General features: G+C 37.8%; 1 protein-coding gene across 4 annotated transcripts in view; it reads left to right on the top strand.

Annotated features, from left to right (window-relative positions):
* Positions 1-2806: 2806 nt before the first annotated feature.
* The window catches only part of kdrl (kinase insert domain receptor like), a 138426-nt gene continuing 114831 nt past the window's right edge, over positions 2807-26401 (top strand). For all 4 annotated transcript variants that reach the window (XM_069892898.1, XM_069892901.1, XM_069892900.1 and 1 more), the window contains exons 1-2: positions 2807-3187; positions 25352-25445. In XM_069892898.1, coding sequence (XP_069748999.1) covers positions 3124-3187; positions 25352-25445 — 158 coding nt within the window. In that variant the 5' untranslated portion in view covers positions 2807-3123. The remainder of the gene's footprint in view (positions 3188-25351; positions 25446-26401) is intronic.

Below are 26401 nucleotides of genomic sequence, written 5' to 3'. Positions count from 1 at the left end.
GTTCAAATCTAAACAGATTGTATCACTTTGCATAGCTGAAAATTGCATTAAAATGTCTTTTTTCACATTGTGATTAAATACCTAACCCAAACCCATGTTTTACTGGATAATGTTCACGATGATTGAGTGCAGTGGCATGGAAGCAATTCTAGAACATGAAATACTATGAATTATGCATAGGCATTTCAATCTGGAGCATATCCACCCCTCCCAATAATGCTGGTACTTTACAGTATATGGTATCACTTGTGGGATCCTGGAGTATGCTTTCCCACATCTATTACATACTGTCATTGTATTCCTGCATGTATTTCCTATTTAAAAGCTCACTTCCTATGCGTTTTTACTCATTATTTTCTGTCAACATTTTCTATTATAAATTACTCTTCTCACGTTTAGAATTGAGACTAGAGTAAACTAGTCATGTTGTAATTTTAGTTTCTCACAAGTGGGGGCACTAGCCCACACTTTTTTATTTAACCAGATGCTTGGTCTGACTAACTCTATTTCCTTCCAAAGTTGCCTTGCTTTGCAATTTGAGTATGTAATGTAAACTTAGTCTTGTGTAATATTTAGATGAAATTAATTGTATTACAATAGGAACTAGATTGAACCTATGTTTCCAAAACCTATTAAAAATCTTTGAATTTTATATTTTGCCATTGTAATCCAAGTGGTGTAATATAGTTGCTCAGTGGTTTCATGGCATTGGATTCTGAGCCGTTCTAACTTGCGCACACAATGGATCACACAACCTAGTGTGTGCAACACAATAAAAACAGGGGGAAAAAGCTATCCAAATCTAGCCATCCTACCTCGCCACCTTCAGCAATTACCCAAGCCAGTACTGGGATCAAATAGCCTTGAACTAAAACTAAATGGTCTTGAACAAAACCATTATCACTTAATGGACTTGAAAGGAATTTCAAACTGATAAGAATATGTGGAGAAAGTTTATTGGTAAAGGATGGACTTCAAAGTTAATGAACCTAACCTGTGAAGTTGAGAATCTCACTTAGTGGGTATCAGGCAATGGGAGAAGAGATTTGCATGCTAAATAACTTACAAAAGGAAATGTCGATCATAAATTGGAAAAGTTAACTGCTCCAATTGGTCATTTCTGAAATATAAACAAAAATGTTTAAAATGCTCTTTGGGTCAAACAACACGTGTTGAGGGGGGGGGGGGGGGCGGAAAAATAAAATTTCCAATGGATAACTTTTTCTTCATTGGTTCTACTGTGCTGATATAATTATATCAACCACCTCAACATGCTTGCATAATTCCACTTAACACCAGGAAGAAGACCATTACCCAAGTTTGCAAGGCTGTGCGTTTGAATCCATAACAGTAGTTGAACCTGAGCTGATATTTTTAATTAGATCAGATTTATTTTCATTGTGCATAGATGACATCACATACAACCTTGAGATTCTTTTTCCTGCAGCCGTGGCAGAATTACCACTGATTGATAGTGCAAAAAAAACTGTACAGTTTATTCATGTAAACAAAGAATTGTAAACAGATAACAAATGTAAACAAACTGCAATACATAGAATAAAAAGAATCGAAGTGCACAATTAAGAGTCCTTCTGAGTTTGTGGTTGAGTCTGATTGTTGAGGGATAGCAGCTGTTGGTGAACCTGGTGGTCTGAGTCTTATGGCACCAAAACCTCTTTCCTAATGGCAGCAGTGAGAATGGACCATGTGCTGGGCAATGTGGGTCCTTAATGATTGCTGCTGCTCTACGATGGCAGTGTTCCTATAGATGCTCTCAATAGAGAGGAGGGTTTTGTCTGTGATGGTCTGGGCTGTTCATTACCTTCTGAATGACTTTACAGTCAGGGGTATGGGTGTCCCCATACCAGATCATGATACAGCCGTCAGCACAATTTCTAACTTACTAAGGGAATTGTGTGTTATTAAAGCCAATATCCTTTGAATGAAATATTAAGCAAAAATTGCCAGGTATTATTGGAAGAACAAGGGGTTGAGTCAGTATTTTAAAATCAAATGTATTTGTTGTACATTGATGTAATGAGTGGATTTTGATTACAAGGGCATTTTTATTCACATTTGAGAAATCTACATGAAGAAACTTTCAAAAAGCCCCAAGATAGCAGGTGAAGAACACTGAATAAAGTGTGTCAAACAGGATGGGAATGGAGAGAAATGGAGAGAAGCCTTGAATCTTTTTAAAAAGAATAAAAGCAAAAAAAAAGAAACTTTTGCTTGCCAGCTAATAAACCTAGTTTCAAATGCAAGGTGATGTGAGAGTGAACAAACTGTTGGAGGAACATAGAGTTTGGGTAGAGGGGAGGGTATTGTGAATAGATTGAGGCCTTCCATCAGCCCTGCTTAATAGAGCTTTCAGTATTATCCTACCTCCAAATAAAATGAATCTCCATCAAATGCCCAGCTCTGATTAAGGGTGTCAGCCCAGAACATGGGCAATTCCTCTTCCCCACACACACACACACACACACACACACACACACACACACACACACACACACACAGGTTCTTCCAGCTGATTGATTGTTGCTCAAAACTTAAAAGACTAACACAGAGACTTGTGGAAATAAAATGAAAGTACAAGAAAAATTGTATAAATGAGCATGATTATTACATGGCAGATGTAGTGAAAACATTTGGGTTTCACATGAAAGCATCCAAATGTTACTGCAATGTATTTAAAGCTAGAAGTCTGCATAGCTGCTGTTTGACAGTAAGTGGCTCCCTCTGGCAGAAGCTGACGTAGCTACTTTCTGTTGTCTTGAACTATAAAGCCACTGCAGACTGCAAAACAGGCTAGCACTACCTAAACTCAGCTCAGATTTCATTGTACTGTGCAGTCAGATAGAAAACAACTTTAAACAATGTTCTTCTCCCTCGGTGGCATTTGCTTTTTGGTGGAGATATGATGAAGAATTTGAGTATCTGTGCGAAATTAAGTTTCACAAAGTGAGAAAAATCAAGACCTGAGTTGGGAAAGGACCCAGCACCTGCCTCTTTAGTTCTTTTTGAGTGCATAATTTGGATTGTACTGACATTTCATTGGGAATATAATTGGCATTGTGAATAGGATCAATTTGGGAATATCTTCTTTAACTGGAATAAAAGATGCACCTTGGATTCTTCATAGGAACAGTCTTCTCTGTTCAATGGGGATTCATTTTCGTTGGAGGTAAGCTAATACTGAAAGATTACAGATTTGGTTATTAACCAGACAATGAAATAAAATCCCTTGTGCTTATCCATTTTTTCTTAATCTTGTTGCTTTAGCTACAGTAAGTTCTCAATTGTATGTCAACACTTCCCTGTCTCTAGCCTGAAATGCTGGATGTTTTTATGGATGTGCTCAACCTGGTGTTCTTTCAATGACCAGGAACTTTGTGAAGTTGTACATCATTAATGTCTTAAAACACATGTTTGATTTAATAAATAATGGTCCGATTTAGAGTTCCAGTTCATTTTCTGTCTTTTCTTTTAAATCTATTTGTTGGATCAATTTAACTATTAGGCAAAGTGTCTGTTTTAACCCTTAACCACATGTGGTTTGCAAAAGAAATGCTGTGATATCTGTACTTTGCCACTGAGATTTGGATGATTTTTCTGCCTTGTTAGTTCAGATATCAGAAAACTTTTATTCTGTAAATCAATCTTCTGAATCTAGGGGGAAAAGTAGTTTTAAAGGTGCATGTGGCAACTAAAAAAAGCTGAGATGCTTGATTATCTAGTCCCATTTTTGAGCTGAAGGAACTAAGGACATGCAAGTCATTTAAAGTGATGCTGAGAAGAGACTGCTTTTATTTTTTAATTATCACAATGGAAACTACAGGGAAGGTATTAACTGTGCTTGAAAGAGGGATTCAACCCTCACATTTTTATGAAATGCAATTTGAAACCTTAAGTTTAGAGGATACAAATTGGACTTTAATATGGAGAAAAGGGAATAATGGCAACTTGTCAGAACCATGCAAGTTTTTTTTTAAATCAGGTGTATGTATTGTAAGGACTCACCTATAAATAGTCAACTATAGATGATATCCTAAAACAAAAATGGAAAGAGCAGAGGATGTGACAAATGTACAGAATATCCATCAGGATATATGTTTTGGTTCAAGATATTTTGATAAAAGTTTCATTGATCTGAAACATTGTCTTCCACTTGCCCTTCAACCAGTCAGGAACATTCTGGTTTTATTGCAAATATTGTCTTGATATAATTTTATATCATGCCAGAACACCAGAAAGAGCTTCACACAAGGAGTTGCTTCTGAGTTTCTTTGTCTATTATTCTGAAGCTAATTCTTGAAGTAACTTCATCTTGCACTCAATATACTAAGAATAACAGTGGAAAAAGAATATTGGATAAAACTCCTGAACCCTAGCCAGTTCACGCTAATGTTTATTCTCTGCTCTAGATTCTGTCATTTTTCATAAATTTGTCAGCCTAACCGCCTTTCCTAAAGTGCCTTATCTCTCCAAACACTCCTGTAGTGGCAAGTTCCATCATCCTTTTGCTTTAAAAACAAGTCTGTCCTTTTGCAATTCCTTGTTACATTTTTATTGGATTAATTGATGGCTATTGATGGTCTCTTGTTATGCTCTTTCCCCCACAGTGGAAACTTTTTTCCTATTCCAGTCTATCAAAATCTTTCATAGTTTTAAATAAAATCCTTTGGCTTTCTTTTCTCATCCTTGTTGGATATGTGTGTTTACCACTACAATTCTGATCAAAATCCTGATAAATCTGCAATGTAACTTCTCTCCATATCGTTTCTAATTGGTCACCAGAATGGTGTGTAGAGTACTCCAAGTGTGGTCTAACTAAGGTTCAATAAGCAAAGCTTTCCTACTTTTTATCTTCCAGACATGTCTAATGTTTGGTTTGCTTTTATAGCCTTTATAGCACAACTTTCTTTGTTTGTCTATTCACCTAGCCTGACACCTTCCAAGTAATAATACCTCTGTAATTATCTAAAGATGTTATCTTGCACTGTGGTGAACTTCATCTCGTACTGCAAATTTATTAATACCCTCTGCAATTTTCTGCAGTTCTCACTTATTGGCTTGCCTCCTCTTTCTAATTCTCTGTCATCCATAAATTTAGAAAATTATTGATTCCAAGATCTCAATCGTTAGTACAAATTGTGCACAGCAGAGGCCCCAGATCTAATATTTCTGGAATGCCACTTCCAAACTTCTCTCACTATGAATTGTTACCTTTTGCTCTCACTCTCTGCTTGCTGTCTTGAATCTGCTATCAATCCATTCTGCAACTTGAAAACAACTTTGCATTCTCTGACTTTGTTCATCAGTATTATAGGATACCAATCAAAGTTTTTGAAAATCTTGATCAATAATTTCTATTTTGTTAATATTTTGCTACTCTTGCCATTCAAAAGAAAATTTGTCAGGCAGTAAACTTTGTTTTGAAACCTTTGCAGATTATTTGTGTGAGAGGGTGTGGCATGTCTTCCAAACTCGATCGTGTTTTTTTTAGGAGGTCATGAAGATGACTTGAGAGACAGCTAAGAGTTGATTATATGGACTTCAGTAAAGCATTTCAAGTCAAGTCACTTTATTTATTGTTCATACTGTGAACCAAAGAACTTTTCTAAACTTAAATACACATTACACACACATGTGCTTAGAATTCGAGGGGGGGACTTAAGTAAGTCAATAGAGATAAGTTAAAGTTTGATTCTGTTTTCTTGTTCAAAGATAATTAAAAGCAACTTTTGTTTAAGTAACCCTTTTGTTGTGAAGCATATCTATTGCTGCTGTGCTTTGGGGTCCTCTGGACTCGTAACAATACCATTCTCGCATGGTAGGACGAGATAGCATTTCTCGGACCATGGAGCATATTTACAAAGCTGTTAACACATTAAAGTATTAAGACATATATACTGAAAGTCCACAGTACACTATCCACATCTGTACTGGGAGTTCAGGACCCTGATGGTTTGGGGGGGGGGGGGGGGTGGGGAAGCTATTTCCCACTCTGGAAGTAATGTCCCGAGAGCTTCAGTGCCTCCTGCCAGATGGCAGAAAGGAGAACAGTTTAAATTCTCAATGTATGGGGTCTTTCACAATGTTTATTGCTTTCTGCCTGCATCGAGTGTTGTAGATGTCCTCCATGCTAGGAAAAGTTTCCCCAATGGTCTTTTCTGCTGACTTCACTATCCTCTGCAGAGTCTTGTGTTCTGAGGTGGTACAGCTTCCAAACCAGGCAGTGATACATTTGCATAGGATGCTCTCAATATCTCCTCTGTAGAATGTTGTGAGGATGGACCTACCTCAGCCTTTGCAGGAATTAAAGGCACTGCTGGGCTTTGGAGCTGATGTTAAGCGATTTGTTGCCGTGTGCACTCTGAGGAACTTGATACTCTTGACGACTTCAACAGTAGAGCTGTCAATGGTCAGGGCATTTGACGAGAACCCTCATGGTCGGTTGATCCAAAGGATATTTGCTAGATTGGATTCAAAATTGGTTTTGATGTTGAAAACCAGGGAGGGCAGTGGAGAAGTATTATTCTGGCCAGAGGTGTGTGACTAGTGTAATTCTGCAAGAATCACTGTTGGGGCTTCTGTTTATGATGTACAAATGAATGAAATGGTTTGAATAAGGTTGCAGATGACAAAGATTGGAGTTATGAATAGAGAGAAAGTTTAAAAAATGATTCAACAAGATGTAGACCAATTGGAAATGTGAACACCGAAATGGCAGATATTTAATCTGGACAACTGAGTGCTGTGCTTTAGGAGCTCAATGAAAGAGAAGGTAAGCAGTAAATGACAGGACCCTTACGAGCATTGATGTATAGAAAGATTTTGGAGAGCAAGTTCTCCAAACATGGTCATGTGTTGAAGGGATGGTGAAGGAAGTGTTGAGTATAATGAAGTTAGAAAGTCATGTTACAGCTATATAAAACCTTGATTAAGCTACATTTGGTGTATTGTGCACAAACCTGATCATTGCAATGAATGAACAATGTGAAGGCTTTGGAGCAAATGAAAGAAGGGTTCACCAAGATGCTGCTTTGATTAGAGATTTAGCAATCAAGAGAAGATGGACAAACTTGGATTGTTTTCTCTGAAGCAAGGATGGCTGAGAGGACAATCGGCTACAATAAATACAAAATCATGGGAGACAGAGCATAGATTGTCAGTCTTTTTCCAAGTGTGGGTATTGCTTTAATGCAGTGGTTTTCAAACTGCCCCCCGACTTGCATACTTGCATTCCACCTTAAGACATCCCTATGCCACAAGTACTCTGTTATTAGTAAGGGATTGCTTAAAGTTGGAAGGGAAGGTTGAGAACCATTGCTCTAGACCCAATTATTACTAAAATATTTTGCTTGAGAAAAATTGCCATTGGCCCATTTCCTTTGGAGTTGTGAAACTGTGAACCTAATGAGTCAATTAGGTACGATTAAAACAGTACTTTTCCTTTCCACTCACATACAACTTTTTTTTATACAGAGTGTAGTAGATCCCTGGGACACATTGATAGAAGAATGGCAGCAGATACAGTACCAAAATATGAGCCACTTGGGCAGGCACATCAGCGACCAAGGAATGTAAAGATACAGACCATGTGCACGCAGATATGCAATTTAAATTGGCATCCTGGTCAGTGCAGACAAAATGGGCCAAAGAAACTATTCCTCTGCTATACTATTCTATTTCAAAATGTTCTCTTTTCTAATGGAGATTACCTTGAGCTGACTTGTCGCAACCAGTCTGCAATTCCATTGATATGCTCCTTTAAATAGGTGCATTGTATTAGGTAATATGGACTTCAGATTTTATCCAGTCAGTGTTTGATTCATTTATTTAAATATGTCTCCAACTTTCTATTTTAAATGCATTGGTTTCATTCTTCTCATAATTCTATGTCATCCATTTGTTCCAACTCCCTGGTGAAACCAACTCAAAATAATGAGTGAATAATTCTGCCAATTTCCTGTGTGGCTCTATCTCATCTCAACCATTCTTTTATTTTCTCTAGAATGTTTTAATATTTTGTGTTCCTTGACAACTTGACCTTGTAGTTTATCTATCTTCTAATAGATTTGTGAATTTCATTCTAATATTCTCACATTTATTCTTATACTGTCTTTGTATTTGATGCACATCTTTTTCTACCATATTCAGATGAGATACACTAACATGTAATAAATCAGAAATATAATATTGTACAAAATTATCTTTAGTCTGCCTGAAGGCAGACAAATATTCGCCATTCGCATTGCCTGACATCCTTTGCAGTCAGAGAAAGAGAAGCAAAAGAGAGTTTCCCCAGAGTCTCAGGGTCCATAGATTCTCCTCCAGTCTCTGCAGCCACACAAGACTCCAATTCAGTTCAAATTATCATCAACCCAAGCCCAGATCCAAACCTCTGAGATGATTGGAAAGCCTTCAGGACCCCTTCCTGCTCTCTGCACCCTCTCTAGTTCTGATTCCGATCCCTGGTTGTTGTGAGCCAGTCACCTGCAGCCTGGTGTGAGCCCTTTGACTTCATGCCATCCGCAGTCTGTGTGGGTGTCCTCACCTGCAAGTCAGTAACAGCTTGCTGCCTGTGGGTGTCCTTCAGTCGCAGGTCTCCTCACTGGTCCACCACAGTGGTCTACATCCTTGAGGGTCATCTCCTCTGCTTTTCCTTCTTAACGGGGGGGGGGGGGGGGTGGAGGAGAGCATTCTCACCGTACTGTCCACTGCTCACCACAGTCTCTGCAAACCCTCGTGGCCACTGCAGAACACGGGCATCGTCATCCTGGGCCCAGACCCTGCAGTCGCAGAATTTTAAATAAAACAGCGGCGGCTCCTTTAATAGGCTGTTTAAAGTCTGTACCCTGTCCTACTGCTGATCGGACTGTACAAGAAGCTGGGAGATGAAAAGAAATGTTTAAATTTCTGAGAAAATTCATTCATAAATTGCAATACCAAACAATTTAAAATGTTTATCAAAGCCTGTTTTAATTAGTTTTCACTTGTCAGAAAGCATAAAACATGGATGCTGATATTGGTGAGACATCTTTTCTAATAAGATTACTAAGAAGTAATAGCCATTAAAAGCAAAAATCTTAGTCCTCTTGCCTTATTTATTTACATCATAATGGGCTTTCAACTTGTCCTCTGCTGTTTACCATGTATCCATCCAAATAGATTAATCTAAGGCTGTCAAACTTCTTCATCCTTCAGCTTTGAAAGACTTCTTTACATCCTTTTAAGAGTAAACATTTAGAATTCACATAAAATGTAGACACTTTTTGAAAAAAAGAACTATATTTTAACTGGCATTACTAGCCGCTAAAGAATGTGACAGGGCACAATGAACTTCTGGGATGAATAAAGTCAGCGAGATAAATGAGCAGTAATTGGCACTGAAAAACATTTCTACCTTCTGCACAAGAGGGGTTTTAAAGGTTGTCCTAACAGCATCTGATACTTTTGGGTCAAAAGGAGTGATAATTTTCTGTCAATGAGATTTAAATTTTCAAATGAACTCCACAGACTGATGTCCAGAATTGTAAAACTGTTGTAGATCTTCTCCAGTATAAAGAAATTCCAAAATAAACAATCACCACATAACCCATCTTAAAAGAAATGGTAAAGAAAAACCTCAAAAACTTTATAACAGGGACATTATTTGAAATTTTACCAAGATTTGTAATCTTAACCTAGACAAATAATTTTGTTTCAAGGATGTTATAGAGTACATAGAAGTAAATTGACATTGTGCTAGTGGGAAGTTCATTTAAAGGCCTCAAGCACTGATTATTTCTTATGATTTTTAAAATGCTTACTTCGAACATGCTAGGGCATGAACTGAATACTTAGTAGTCAATTATATCTTTATACCAAGAGGAATCAATTGAGTATATTTTGTTTTGGGTTACTTTAATATATTTATATTTTGTTGTATTCTTGATGTGTATACTTTTATATCCAACCCTAAGTTGTACAATTTGGAATGATCACTGCAATGCTAACATTTGCATTATCAACAAATGCAACAATTTCCTTCATTTAATCTAATATTTTGGAAATTGCTCATGAATACTCAACGCTTTAACCAAGACTATCGGGCTTGGTAACCCTTTTGCATTAAGACTTGTTAACAGACAATAAGATTTCAGTATGCTGAAGCCAATCACTGTGAGTGGCAGTACACCTAGATAAGGCAGGTGGCATCTTGGTTTTGAGTCTCAAAGCAAAAAAAAATGAAAAAGCAAGGAAGTAAAGTTTAAAATAAGAGTTGGAGAACTACATACATTTTGAAACACTGAAAGGAGGGTCTCATAAGTATTTTAAAAGAAAAATTTTGATATAATTTCAAAGAATATTATTCTACTCAGTTCAAGTAAATAGCACTTAGGCCTCTAACCTCCACAAAAAATGTAAATGATGAGGCTTTTGTGAAATAGAGATGGGTGGTTTCCATTGATTTGTTATATATCTGCAAGATTAACAATCAAAAAATAAAGAGGGAGTTAGGCAAAAATATCACAGGAATGGAATTATCTGTAAAATGCAATTGATGAAGTGAAGAATGTGAAAAGAATTTGGTTATGTGACCAATTTTTAAAAAAACACTGGAGGATTTTGATCATGGAGACTTATGGGGGAAAATTCTGGCATAGATTCAATAGATTGAATGACCTTTTGAAGTACGATAACATTGCCAGATTGAATGATTATATACAGAAGGCCAGATTTCATGTAAATTCTGACATGTTGCTAATACACGGAGATAAAACTCAAAATGAATTGGCAAAATAAAAATTTAAAAAAACAGGGAATGGAATATGCCGATAGAATTTTTTTTCTGCAATTGCAAACAGCTAATGTGCTGTTGAGGATATTTCCTAGGGAGTTTGAAGTTGTAGAAGAGATCTACAACATAATACAAATGGTCATGTCGAGGCAGAGTACTGAGCTGATGTACTTTGATTTGGTCCCCATCCATTGAAACTTGAATTCCCTCTCAAACCTCCGACTGACCTACTGGAAACATTTGCAGATAAGTAGACAAATCCTCGCAGAACACAACAATGCAGCCACTTGGATGAAACGATCGAGTGAAATAACTATAGAGAATAATTCTTGTGCAACAGTAATAAAGCCTCCTGGTTTTAACTTTCCATGAAAAGAATGGAAGTGTAAACTGGATTTGTACCAGGCATTTGATGAACAAATGATTTATTGAGAATTCCACTGAATATGATTGAGCTAACCATATCAAATACTGTGGACTATACAACAGTTTCTGATCTGTTTGTAATTTGATGGTGGCATTACAGAATTCCCCAGGAGCATCAGACTGATCAGCCAACCTAATCCTAATTGAAGTTATTCACGTGAGAGGAAGGGTGTGTGTGACTTTTAAATTTTGTTCTAATTATTAGCTATTTTAGAAGGACCCCTTCATTTGGAAATGTGAGTACAATGTATGATGTAAGGAACAACATTTGCACTTGACTAAAACGTGCAGTTAGAACTGAATTCTTGGCCAAGTTAAAATACACGCAAGCTAGCAAATGATCAAGATTATGTGGAAGGAACAAAGGTTTTTCAGAGTTTTAAATTTGGAGGGTAGTGTTTTCTTGTACATCCTAGTTTAATAACACAGTATCGAATCAGAGTTGCTGTGGCATGAAATGAATCGGCGGCAGAGACCGGAATTAGTCTGCAGCCAGTCTGCACCATAGATAAGAGAATTTCACAAATTATTCCTGCTTCTCCTCAAGTATTTTTGACTGGGTCAAAAATTAACATTTTATAAAATTTGTGATAGGTTTGTCTCTAATTTATTTAACCTTTAATTCAGAGTTTACTTAAATATTACTTTCTTGATAAAATGCAACAGGAATTGATAAATATACTTCTCCCAAGTGATTATATGATGAATGTAAATTTTCAAAGCTCAAATGATTAATAGTAAATTGCAAATACCAATAAAATTCCACTTGTGGAATCCAGATCAAGTTTTTTTTTTAAATTTTAGGCATGTAACACAATCTTCCGGCCCAAGAGCTCATTCCCCACCCCACCAAATACACCAAAGAACATACAACCCCTGTACGTTTTGAATGTTGGGAGGAAACTAGAGCTCCCAGAGAACATGCAAACTCCTTACATTGCTGCTGTAATAGGTTGCACTGACCACTACACTAATGGTGTTGTGTGTTTATGGAATACATCTTCAACATCATACAATCTTCCTGATTGTATTAGCAAATCCCATTTACTTTGGCTGATTTTTCTAAAAATGTATTTAAAATATGTAGGCACTTGGTTGAGTTGACTAATGTTAGGAATAACCCGATTCCTGAATATGTAGGACATTCTACTCAGTCCTTTATCTCAACAAGAAGTTGAGGATAGCCATGTTGTCTGATCAGAAGGATATGGACTCAAACTCCTTATGATGAACATGTAATCCTTGTCAACCTTTCAGCACGTTGGTGACTCTTGCTTTGGGTGCAAAACCAAAGTATTTTTCCTGCTTGTTTGACAATGTAAGTACGATTAAATAAAGAATTACAAAGAAAAAGAGGTTACTCTCATAGGAATGGGATTTCCAAAGCTTGTACATTTACAATGCTTAAGGCGACTTCACTAACCATTCATCTATTGAGAATTCCACTGGAATTTAGAATTCCATGTCTAACTAACAAAATGTCAAAAAGATGAAAGGCTCGCGGAAAAGTAGAACTGATGTATCCCTACTGAAGTTCCAAGATGCGCACGTTAGTTATGAGGAGCGTTTCGACAAACTTGGTTTTTTTTTTGTCTGGAACTTTGGAGGCTGAGTGACAACCATAAAGAAGTGTATAAAATTGAGAGGCATAAACTGGGTGGACGGATGGTTGTTTTCCAAGTGTGGAAATGGCAGTTACTAGGAACATGGTTTTTATGTTAAGTGGGGTCACGTTTAAAGATGTACAAGGCAAGTTTATTTCATACAGGGTATGGTTGATGGCTGGAATGGGTTGCTTGGGGAAATTCTGGAAGCGGATATGAAAGCAATGTTTCAGAGACTTAAACGGACAAAGAATAGAAAGGTTGAGCCACGCCCAGGCAGATTTGTTTATATTGGCATCATGGTTGGTTCAGGTATGATGGTCTGAAAAGCTTGTTCCTGTGCTGTTCGATGCTCAGTGTAAATCTTCAAACTTGTGTCTGAATCTCTCCCAAATCAACGTGCCCAGCATTGGACCCCTAAGTGATACTTAACCAGCTACATTAACTGGGCTGCTTTGTTCACATGCCCAGTACCAATTTCCTGAATAAGAAACTTTATTCTGAATTCTATTACAGCTCAGTGGTTAGAGCACTGGTCTTGTAAAACAGGGGTCGTGAGTTTGTTCCTCGCTGGGGCCTCATTTCCATGAGGGGTGCTGGACAAAGTGAAGATTCTCAGTCTTCCTTAAGGAAGACAAAGTTAAAGAATTTCATGCATGCTACATTTTAAATGTAGTATTACATGAAAATAATGGAATCTTTAGCAAGTGATTAGCAGGTGGACATAGGAAAAGATGCAGAGATACTTTTAAAAGCTCCTTGAAAAAACACAGGACTTCCACTGATTTGTTTGACACCCTAGTTCATAGATGCACAAAGCAGAGTGTCCATTATTGCATTAAACATTCATTTAGTGGAAGCAGAAGGCACTGTGTAAATGGTGGAAGAAATGCACCACCTCTCCTTGTAGCATTTGAGTTGAATTACCAAATTCATTGCTGTTTTGTTAATATAATGTGTACACAGTTCAGTAAATCATTTGTGTCACTAACTCAGCTGCTTGCTATGCTGGTGAGGTTCTTAACCTGTGTAATTTTTCCAGTGTTCTTCCACCATAATTTTAAATGATCTTTTTTTTTTAAAAAAAAAAGCGCTTCAGGTCCCTCATTTCCCACATCTACTACTGCAGAACTTGCAAAACTGAGGTGGAAGCAAATAATTATTGACCTTGAGTACCAAAGAAGAAACAACTTTGGCCTCTCCGTTCCTGCCTGTTGGAGAAACTGCGCTTGTCTTTTTCCTTTGTTATCTGTTCATGTAAAGTCATCATTCATGCCATGCTTGCACGGTAAAGACAAGATAGCTTATTTACATAAATACAAGTTAGAATAGAAGTTAAACACATTAAAATATTAAAATATTAAGACATATAGAGTAAAAGTCCACGGGTACACTATCCCCATATATTCTGGGAATTCAGGAGCCTGATGGCTTGGGGGAAAAACATTGTTGCCCAATCTGGACATAACGACCTGAGTCCTATGGTACTTTCTACCAGATAGCAGAAGGGAGAACCGTTTACTTGAAGGGTGTGTGGAATCTATCACAATGTTTATTGCCTTTAGCCTGCATCGAGTGTTGTAGGTGTCCTTTATGGTAGGAAGAGAGTCCCCAATGATCTTTTCTGCTAACTTCACTTTCCTCAATTGGAATTTCTTTTTCTTCAGAGGTTCGTTAAAAAGCCATAAGCCAAACAAAAAGTCAACATGCCCATTGCCTGGCATCTTCGGTAGTTGTCTACAATTCCATTAGACCCTGAATGGGCATTGATAGAGAAAAAAAAGTCATACAAATTACCCTAAGGTAGAAATATCCAAAACACTAATGCATAGTTTAGGATATGGGTTCAGAGAGGATTTGAGGAACTTGTTCATCTAAAGAATGGTTGGACTCTGGACACACTGGCTGAGTAGCCGATGGTGGCAAGTACTGTCAAATATTTAAGTATCTAAATGGGTGCTTGAATTGCCAATGTGTAGAAGGCTAAGGACCAAGTGCTGGTAAATAAGATTTGTCCAGATGATGGTTAGCACGGACATAGGAGACCAAATGGACGATTTCTGTGCCGTAAGAATTGCAGACTCTAAACTGTGGAATCATCTCTTAACCCTCTCTACATGTCTACTCCACTCTCCTGTTAAAGACAGTTTAAGGTCCAATGCTGTGACAAGCGTTATGCCAGTTCCCAACTCAGAAATGTGAATATTCCACAGATATGCAGGGTTGCTAAAGTGCCACTGCAGTCCGTGGTTTAATAAAAACTGCATGGAATGTATTCTTTGTGCTCCAGCCAACTTTAATCCCTCATTCAAGGTTTCTAAAAGAGGGTAATTGTTCATTGTTATGTTTGTCGACGTGATGAAGGGTTCTGACCCAAAACACCATTTCCTTTTCTCCCACTGATACTGCTTGGCCCATTGAGCTCCTCCAAATGATAATTTTTTTGAACTATTCTTCCAAAGTACATTATGGATTATAAAATGATTTTCTGAAAGGTGCATGAAAGATTATATAATTGTATCTTTTTATAATCTGCCCTCCTTTCCCCTGTACAGACTCATCTCAAACTTAATTTCCTTGTTTCTTATGAACATGTTGCATTTAAATGCTTTATAAATGTTGAGCTCACAGTGGATGCAAACTGGCTGTTGTAAATGCTGATACAAGTAGCTAAATTTCAGAAGTAGTTAAATGGGCTTTTAATACTTTAGAATATCCTGAATATGTGTTATAAATGCACAATTTTTTCAACTCTGCATAGCAGCATATCTATAGCTTAATTGGAAAGTCCATTTTAGTTCCAGGTCTAAGGCATCAAACTCTTTTGTTTATTTATTGCAGCATCTCAAATTATAATCCCTTGTCCTGCCCAGCATGTTTTCCAAATTAGCCGTTCTTAGATTTGGCAAGAAGCTCATGATTTGTATTCCATTTTGATCGAATGTAGTTCAGTATATGCTCCTATTAGTCAGAGTATGAATTCCAGACTTAGTTTTGTGGTGATGACTATTGCACTGGCCACAACCCAGTGGTGTGGATTTTTAAACCAACTGTGGTTTCAGTGGATTACCATAAGGAACTGATAGTTAAATAAATCTGCATGCCACTTCTTCAATGGTCACTGGTGGGTAATGCACTGAAAGTCTTGTGCACATGCAAGCCTCTTATCATATAATTTTAACGATGTAACATTTTCAACCATGTGGAACTCCATTTATTTCTTTTGTCCTACTCTATCGTTATTGCTAACAAAGTTCCTTTGTCTTCTTGAATCCTCTAAGATACTTACTAGTGTACTTAAAGCTGCTGCTACACAGATCCATCAGTCTGAGGTTAATCCTGATTTGCAGTGCTGTCTGTCTAGAATTTGCACTTCTTTTCTGTGACTTAGTGTTCCAGTTTCCCACCACATCCCAAAGAACTGTGGTTGTTGGTCAATTGACTACTGTAAGTTGCCCCCAATTCTAGATGGGTGGTAGAATTTTTAGCCTGAGGAGAATCGATTGCAGGGCACATCCTGCCCACCACCAAACATCTTTGCTCTACCCTGTAATGATGGAACCTGTCCTGGAGCTCCCAGGGGCACTGTGTACATTTAATGCAGTCAGAACAGTGAAGGACTTCAATGCTACTTCCACTGGCAATGCCAGCAGTTATTGTCCATCCATACTTGCCCATGAATTGAGTGAACAGTCAACCATTTGATGGGCCTGGTGTCTCAGATGAGATGACGGCTTCCAGGAATTGAGAGCAGGGGTCAAGGAGGTACGATGGAGAATAGGCCAAAGATCTGAAGGCTGGAGCTCTGAGTCTGGGGGTCAATGGAGGTGACTACAATCAACAGAAGTAGTGCCATCCTCACCCACTTGCCATTTTTTTTGTAAAATGGCGTCAAATTATTGTGACCCTTTGCTAGTCTTTGAATGGCCAGCAAAAGAAAGCTTTTGACTGCATCTCTGTGCGCATGACCATTTAAAAAAAGCTAAAGTGAGTGAAAGAATGAGATTGCTTTGTCAGCCTCCATTTCCTCAGTGGGCTGAATGGTGTAAAGAAATATGGAGATGAGGATTTCCTAAATGCATTTTGAAAATAGGGTTTGCTGTTCGTTAAGCGTCAAAGAACCAAATGGTAAACTTGGGCTAGAGTCCTACTGCTCCCTTATTACATTCTGACTGCGACTTCGACTCTTATTCAGAGTCCATTGTATAACATGACTAGGTCTTGATGTGAGCTGCAGCATTAACGGCATCAATCTGACAACTAGTAATAATTAGCTGAAAAAAAAATCCTGTCAAAAATAAACTTGTTTTAAGTGCATGTTTGATTTCTTGAATGTGGTACTTTATGAAAGTCACTATGACTTGTTCCAGAGTTCAGTAACGTATTGTGGAATGAACTAAGTAGGAAAACAGATGCGCTTAAACATCTCGGAACACTGGAGCAACCCAGAATCTGAAATGTGCATAACACTTTGCTGTCACTTCAGTTCCAACTGATAGCAGTGGTAGAGTTAGAGAGTAGGGGTTAGTGCAATGCTATCACACTGCCAGCCATTGAATCCTGCACTGCCTGTAATGAGTTTTTACGTACTCTCTGTGTCTGACTTGGTTTTCCCTGGGGGCTCCAGTTTCCTTCCACCCTTCAAAAAAAAAAGTGCTGGAGTTGTACGTCATTTGGGTGTAACTGGGCGGCACAGGCCTATAGGCCAAAAGGACCTGTTGCTATGCTGTATGTCTGAATTAAATTTTAATTTATAACTCTATTTCCTCCATTATATGGACTCCAGCATTGATATTATTTGCATTATAATTAGTTCTCCAAAACATAATTAATACCCCAACTCCCTGATCCCAGCATCTGTAAATGTTGTCAGCCCATTGCCTATGTCTTACTGTCTTACATTTCCTAGTCTCTAATTCCTTTTCAATTTAAGTACATTTCTGATGAAGAAATGTAATCTGTTCATCCTCGACTTAGAACTAAATGCAAGGCCCTACTAAGACATTCCTCTATCATTTAGCACACTGGTTCTCCACCTTTTTCCACCCACATACCACTCTGTCCCATAAGTGCTGTGATCAGTAAGGGACTGGTTAAGTTGGGATGTGGGTGGAAAGAAAAAGTTTGAAAACTACTGTTTTAATCGTACCTAATTGACTCGTTATGTGCACGGTTTCCTAACTCCAAAGGAAATAGGCCAATGACAATTTTTCTCAAGCAAAATATTTCAGTAACAATTGAGTCTAGAGCAGTGATTCTCAACCTTACCTTCCCACTCGCATCCCACCTTAAGCAACCCCTTACGAATCACAGAGCACCGATGGCATAGGGATTACTTAAAGTGGGATGTGAGTGGAAAGAAAATGGTTGAGAACCACTGATATAACCCTAATGGATAATCACCATTACAGAATTGTGGTTCGTTTAAAACTTTTTTCTATAAACAAAAGGCTGCACTTTATATCTTTGCCTTCAATTGTAATCTCAAGATGATTTTGACCTCTGTCTGTTTGGATTGAAGAAAGCAGGAGTCCTGCAACTCGTCTAGCCAGCTCAGTGACCCTGTAAAGGGGAAATGTTATGAATAATGAGTCCAGCCTCTTCAAGGTTAAGAGTATTGTGTGCTATTTTGCCTGGCCATTTCCCTTTCATAATGTATAAATTAGAGGAGAAATGTAAACAGAAATCGCATTGTTTGCACTGACGACTCCATAGGGAAGGTGCTGAACTGCCAAAAATAAATGAAATATGTTGTTACAGATGGAGGTCACTTCAACCCACCCTCTGTGTGTGGTGCCATTAGAAATTACAAGAGAGGAGATTTTCAGAAGTAAAATTTGAAAGCCCTCTCTGTAATCAGGGTTATGAATCTAGTATACTTAGCTGGTGGATGATCTTTTTCAGGTGATATCATTATGTTATTTTCAGTCATCTTCTCTGCTAATTAAAACTATGCCCCCTCCCAATGAAGAAGAGCGTAACTGCTACAAAACCATACTCAGTGCAGTAGGAGACTGCAAAGCTTCACTTCCAGATGAACTCAATACCCTCTATGCCTGATTTGACCACTAGAAGAACTATTGTCCCCTAATGAGCCTCTGCTGTCAGTCTCCAAGGATGACATGCAGGCTGCCTTCGGGAGAGTGAATTCAAGGAAGGCATCTGGTCTGGTACCTGGCCGAGTACTGAAAAACGTTTGCTGATTTACTTGCCAATTTAATCATGGATATCTTCAATATCTCACTCCAGCAGGGTGTGGTACCCACCTCGCTCAAACAGGTTTCAATCATTCCTGTGCCCAAGAAGAGTGTGGTTACCTGTCTTGATGATTATCAACCAGTGGCACTCACATCCACAGTGATTAAAATTCTGGTGTTAAAGCACATCAGCTTTTGTCTGAGCAGTGATGTGGATCCATTCCAATTTTCCTACATTAGCAATGGTTCTATTACAAACCCCTGGAAGATGCTGACAGCAAAGATCTTTGCATCAGGATGCAGTTCATTGACTATAGTTTGGCATTCAACACAATCATCTCCTTGACTGATCAGCAAACTCCAAGACATGAACCTCAATACCCCACTATGCAATTGTATCCTGTATTTCCACACCCTCAGAACTGGTGAGGATTGGTAAGTGTATTTCCTCAATTGTCTCCATCAGTATTGGAGCACCACATGGCTCTATTCTTAGCCCCCTACTCTTTTCACTTTACACCAGGCACTTTACACTCCTCCAGTTTTATTTTAATCAACCACCAAAATCTAGTGAGAAGGGGCCTCCTTCTGTGGTGCAGCTGGGCTTTAGCCCGAGCACTGGCAGCCCAGCCAAAGAAATGTTTGAAATTTCTGGTGCCTATTTCTTTCTCCAGAATTTTCCAATTGTTGATTTCCAAACTGCATTTGCCACAAGAGATGTTGCCTTCTTTCCCTCATTAAAATCAGTTCATCAAATTGTCCTGCATCATTTAATTTTGTAATTGGACTTGGCCATCTGGAGCAGTGAACATAACTCAAATCTTCAGAGCTGGATTTTAAGTTTGATTCCAAGAACAATAAAAAATTTTTGGTTACCATTATTGAAATGGATTCGATGTGAAATATGTTGAGATTGTAGGACCCAGTGTCAGTAGTATGCCACTTCCAATTCATGGAGATAAGAAATGAGCTATTCAGCCCCTGGGATCATGCCAACCACCGAATGCCCATTTACATCAATCTCTTATTTGTATTTTTAATCTACCCACATTTTCATTGGCATGCCCCAAATTCCATTATTCATCCACATCCTAGGGCCTTTTTACAGTGGCCAATTAATGAGCTAGCCACACAACTTTGGGATGTGAGAGAAAACCAGAATACCTGGTGAATCTCAGGCAGCATTTATAAACTCTACACGGGCAGAACCCAAGATTAGGATTAAACCAAGATTTTGGCACCTCAAGACAGTGACTCCATGACTTGCACCATTGTGCCACCCTAATTTTCTTTTCTAGGTAAGAAATGGGGAAAGAAATGGAAGGGAAAACAGTTCAATACAAAATCATTGGGTTCAATTCCACCTTACCACCTGCTTTTTTTTCCCTCCTCCAATCCTTTACCCTGCAAGGTTTTAAAAACTTCTCACAAAGATCTTGCATTTAGAAGAATGCAAATAGATTTGAGCAGAAGCTTGATCAAAAACTTTTTTTAAAAGCTGGAACATTCTAAATAATTTTTGCCTGATTTCAATAATTGCAGGGAGAATGGAAACCATTGGCTACTGTCTCTTTTATTAGTAAGTAGATCACAAGGGAGTAATATAATTGAATACTTGTTTCATAGATATTTATTCAATTGAAATTGGTTAGGCATGGAATGTCCACAGATCCATGAAGACTTCATGTAAGGATTGTGATTTTAGACACTGCAATATTTGTTTTGATGTCACTTGTAAGATATTCTATGACACATCTAAAGTCCATGACCAATGCTTGGATTTGAACACCAAAGAAAGCAATTATCATTGTTTTGAACCCAGTTTAGTCAGGCCCCAAACCTAGTGAGGCAACAAACAAGCAGTAGAATTTGTTGATCTTGTTCTCGGAATTTTATTTTGAACTTTTTTTGCTAAAGACTTCCCATCCTTTTCCTCACATACTGATGCTCTCTGAACTCACCAATCATATTCCCACACGTACCCTCCAATTTTGCTTCTGCAATCACCGTATCTTCTAACTGAATCAATTGTTTTCATCCCTTCATCTCCTTCACTCCTCCAGTCTGTTGCAAACCAATTATCATCCTTCCTATCCTCTTTGAAGCCTTCCCTAAACCCCATATCTCTCTCCAAACCACATAGAGATTCTCCCAGCACACTTCAACAGTTCCAAATTCACTCTTGCACATCTCACATGTACCACCCCACTGTCCATTGTCATCTTCATCTCTCTTGGCCACCATCATTTGAAGAATAATGGATCAGTATAGCATGAAACAGGCCCCTACTTAATTGTCAAGGACATTACATAGCCTTTCTTAGCCCTCCTATATCCCTGTTTAAATTGCTTAAAAACAAAAGAAACATTATTCTAACAATCTTAAAATAGACCTTTATTAAAGTACCATAATTTGCATTCTGGAATTTTGCCTAATTTTTATAAATTCTCTATTGGAATTGGAATAAAGGAAACATTATTTCCACTTTGAAATATTGCATTCCCTATCCTCCACTTGGAAGACGTTTAAGAACTAGAACCATGATTATTGGTTCCAAGCTTCTCTACATGATGATTGTTTCATCAAAGCTCAACTTCATTTGAAATGTTGTTTAAGTGCATTCCAAGCACTTCAAACAAACCTGAAGTTCTGTAATCTTCTATAATGTGTGTGTGGTTTTTTTTTTAAAGTGTCGCACAAAATAATTAAAGCAGCAGGCAAAGTTAAAGCATTATGTTAAACTTGGAGCCACATTGTTTTTTTTTAATGCCAACAAAATTCACAGGTGCACAAGTTCCTGAAGGAACTTCTAACAAACTGAATTCAAAAACTTTTTATTTTCACTCCTTTAAAAGTTGTGGTAAACAGTGTTCAAATTCACACTGTTTTAAGTGCATGTTTGATTTCTTGAATGTGGTACTTTATGAAAGTCACTATCACTTGTTCCAGAGTTCAGTGACGTATTGTGGAATGAACTAAGTAGGAAAACAGATGCGCTTAAACATCTCAGAACACTGGAGCAACCCAGAATCTGAAATTGTTAGCCCTCAATGTTGATTCACATGAATGGAGTTCAGGTCGGATAGCAAGTAGAAAAAGATAATCTCAGCTGATATTACACTGAATTGATGTCCTTAAGAAGGGATTGCCCATTACATGGGCTGCTGTTACCAGCATTTCCCATTTGATCTTCTGGCGCCTTAAATACATTTTGAAGATTGGTTTGCAATATTACAAAATGGGAAGTTCACTGGGCATATTGAGCAACAATATCCATCTGAGTGTCTCCAAAGGCATATGGAATGCAAATCATGGTTCTGTTTGATACCTATAGTTTATAATATAGTGTAGCGGCAGCTACACTGCAACTGAAAGAACATACAACCAGACGGGTTGAGCTCAGTGAGCAGAACTGATTTATTGCAGGCTGCTGGGCTGGACTTGTACTCCCAGCCCGGACCTGGCTGACAACCACGCTAGGGGACCGCTGACGTCACCCGGGCGTCACGTGGTCCCCCAGCGTGGGCTTCTGAGCCCTGTGCTGAGAAAAAAGGGAACCCCCCCCTCCAATGGTGCCATTTTGGCCAGCTGCCCTGCCGCATGGATTTACAAGCGAGGCCGATTCGCCTGCCTAGTGGCGTGCTGCCACAATGGTCCCTTTTAATACTAGTTACTTTAGGGCCATCTCTAAATGTAGGTTCAAATGAAATCATTGGATGAACATTTAAAACCTTTAACATTGTTCGTGAATCTGAGTATTTGTCACTAAATCTACAATTTGATACTAGACTATGCATTGTACACAGTTTCCAAATTTGATTCCATTGAAGTTGATGGAACCAAGTCTCAGAGAAGCATGCCAGATTGTTATATTTTTCATTGTTTTAGATATATTTTAAAGGGGATAAATTGTGGCAGGTTCTTAGTGTAGGTCACATACAAACACTTCAAAACAGATCCCATTTAAAATGCCAGAGCTCTGCTCAAGCCAGACAGTCCAGACTCTGAGTTCCTTTGCAAAAACTTTGAAGAATGACTTCACTAGTAGGTATTAATTGGACAAGCTGTGGAGTAATATATTATTGTGTTGGAAAGCAACGGATGAGAGGACTTGGAAGATTGGGTCCGATGCTGCAGTCTGAGTACAGTTTGCTACTCTAAGAGGGTCATGTGGTTTTTTCAGAGAAAGAGAGAGAATTCAGTTCTACAGTTTTACAGTCAGCAGCAGTAGCTGGAACTGGAACAGGACAAGCTGGCAAGTTTGTGGAAAAACACCATTTTGAAGAATGGTTTTGAGTTCTTAGTTCAGCCTGTTCAAAGCCCTTGTGGTCCATACAAGAGGAGATGGCTAGCTGTATAATATTTAACTTGAAATAAGGGAAACAAAAAAGAACTCTGTGGTGACTTAAAAAAAAAAGAGGTTATCATCTGAAAAACCCTGATGGTGCAAGTTTCTCGGCCAGACACTGACGTGGCTGATCAGAAGGAATCCGTTATGGTTGTTGAATGAGCAACAAACCTCTCTGAAAACAAACAAGAATCTTTTAAGTACCAAAGCCTGGTGAAATTCATAAATGATAAATTCTGTGCACAGTATAAGAATTGCCTGATACCACTGATCTTGGAGGAATGAGAAGTGAGATTGGACTGGGAATTAAAAAACTTTTCTGAACTTGTATACACATTACATACACGTGCACTTAGAATTAGAAAGGGGTTAAATTAAATAGTAATAAGTTAAAGTTTGATCCTGTATTCATGTTTAAAGATAATTAAAAGCAACTTTTGTTAAATTAATCATTTGTCTTGGTGAATTTCTATTGCTGCTGGGTTTTGGGGTCCTCTGGACTCCTAACAAAAGCAATGCAATGTAAAGCCAGTAGAGCTTTGCAGATGAAATGCTACCAGCCAAGGACAATTAACTCCTGTAAAATTATTGGACTAACCCATGAGTGAAGCAGCAGACTGAGAAATGCCTGTGCCAGTACATTAAGTTTTCATTTACAAATATCACCATTACTAATTTCTACCCTCTGGTGGTAAGCTGATATAAGCATGTTATTCAAGATGTGCTATTCTATGAATTGTTAATTAAATTATCATGTACTTGTATCAAAGGTAAAAGCTGATACTAATGGCAAGAAATTTACTTGATAAATAGGTGAACTAGTTTTGGGATGTAAGAAAACTTGAGTCATGCTTTTTGGTATCAAAATACCTTGGCCAATATCTTTCCACGTAAACTTGTCGTCAACTTGATCAAATGCAGCCTGTTTTATGTTTATTTTTCACACAATACCTTGCACAGTGAGAAAGATTCTGCTAACTGAGCAACAGGTTATCTCCAGCATTCATATAACCATACAAAAACCAGTTCAGAGATTACAATGAAAAGGAAAATCAATTCCAAGCAAGGGCAGCATGAGAGCACTGTTATGGGGTTCATGCAGGAGCCTGATAGCTGCAAGGATAAAACTATCTTTAAGCCAGTGGGTGTGTGCTTTTAAAATGTTTAAGCCATCTCCCCAGTGATGTCAGAAGAGTAGAGATCTTAATGTTCTTAGGAATAAATGTTTCCAATGTCCTGACCTGTGTCTGGACTATCTCCTTCGTCTTATTGATATGGAAAGACATTTAATATAACATTCATTTTATAGCTGCTGAAAGTATTAACAGAGATCACACATTACTCAGGCCACAAATGAAGAAAAATTGGCTGAGAAGGGGACAAAGAAATACTGGAAGGAACTGATTTTTGTTGAAGGGTTCTGGACCTGAAACGTTAATGGTTTCTGTTTCCACTGATGCCGATTGGCCTGCTGAATTTTTCCAGGATTCTCCATTTTTATTTAAGACTATCAATTCTGCTATTTCATTTTTGATTTTTCACTGGAAAATTTGAATCCATACACCATTATTTACTTTCAATTAAAGATTACCAGTAATTAGCGGGGAGAAACCTTAGTGAAACGTGGTGGGGTGGGAAGAAAAAGCCAATCTTCTGTTTACAACATCAAAGCAATTTGTTTATAACTCTACTTAATTCACTTGATGGCTTCATGCTACTATCATGTTTATGTAGGTTTTGGTCCATTAGAAATCGGTCAAGCATTTACCATTGATCATTCAAGTTAAAAAAAAAAAATTAAATACCAAACTTTTTTTTAAAAACCACAAACTTGGTATGGCACTGAAATGAATTAAATACATCAGTTCAAGCTGTCACAGTTGGTGGCTTTCCAGTAACTTCTTGTGATATGTCAAATAAACACCAATGAAGATGGTCTATTCTGTATATGAATGATCAACAAATGTTATAACTTTTCTACTTTCAGGTTCACTTCAAGGCAATCCGACCGCTCCACAACTGAATATATTTGATGTGCAACAGGTTATTGATGTAAATGGAACGTTCAATGTCACATGCAAGTAAGATTTGATATGGCTATATATTCATACCATTTTTGGGAGGGGGGTGGATTTCCTTGTCGAATCTAATCCTTTCAATAGGTTCTGTTGGTGATTCTATCCGGTGAATGATCTAATATGACAAGAGTGACCAAACTTCAAAGATGATTTAATTGATTGTTTTTGAGATGTCTTGAGGTCACAACAAAATGCTACAATAATATAAACCCTTTGCAAATACATCAAAAAAAGGATCAAAACATTAGTTATACTGTGGAGATCCTTCTAGTGTTGCAGGTCACTTAAAACCAACGACGTATCACAATGTGATAAGGTCAACTATTGAAGAAGCATTTCTCCATCTCTTGTAAAGATTTACTATTACATGCTAATAATATTTATCAGTGATAGATTCAATTAATATGGCGATATGAATAGAAGCTCATTTGTTACAAATACTGACACTAATGCAAAATGAAGCTATTGCTGGAAACCTGAATCAGAAAGAGAAGTCAATAATCTGGAAGTTGATCAGTATCTTTGAAAAGGTAGCTAATGCCTGGATGTGGAATCTGGGGGAGGGTGGGGGGGTGGGTAAGATCTTTGAATGGGTTACCAATGGGTGTCTCTGGGAATCCAGAGAATTTAACCACAGCAATCACAGGTCTTCTTTAACTCCACAAATTCCAAACAAAAAGATTAATTAACATCCATTCTTTCCTATTAAATATTTCAGAAAATCATTTGCAGGTAATCTTAACACATCAAATATGTTGCACAATCTGATTTTAAAGGACTGGAGATATCCAATACATCTGTTCTAAACTAGTAGCATTGTATAAACTATGGTAAATTTAAAAATAAAATCTCTTTTTTATTAAATAAGGAATGTAAGACTGAGTTCTTCAACAGTCATCTGAAATTTAACAGGCATATCACAATTTGGATGATGTTTTCACCTCAAGAATATCTGATGA

This window comes from Narcine bancroftii, chromosome 8 (genome assembly GCF_036971445.1).
Source record: "Narcine bancroftii isolate sNarBan1 chromosome 8, sNarBan1.hap1, whole genome shotgun sequence".
Classification (NCBI taxonomy): Eukaryota; Metazoa; Chordata; class Chondrichthyes; order Torpediniformes; family Narcinidae; genus Narcine; species Narcine bancroftii.
The sequence above is the reverse complement of the archived record's forward strand: the minus strand, read 5'-3'. Positions and strand labels throughout refer to the sequence as shown.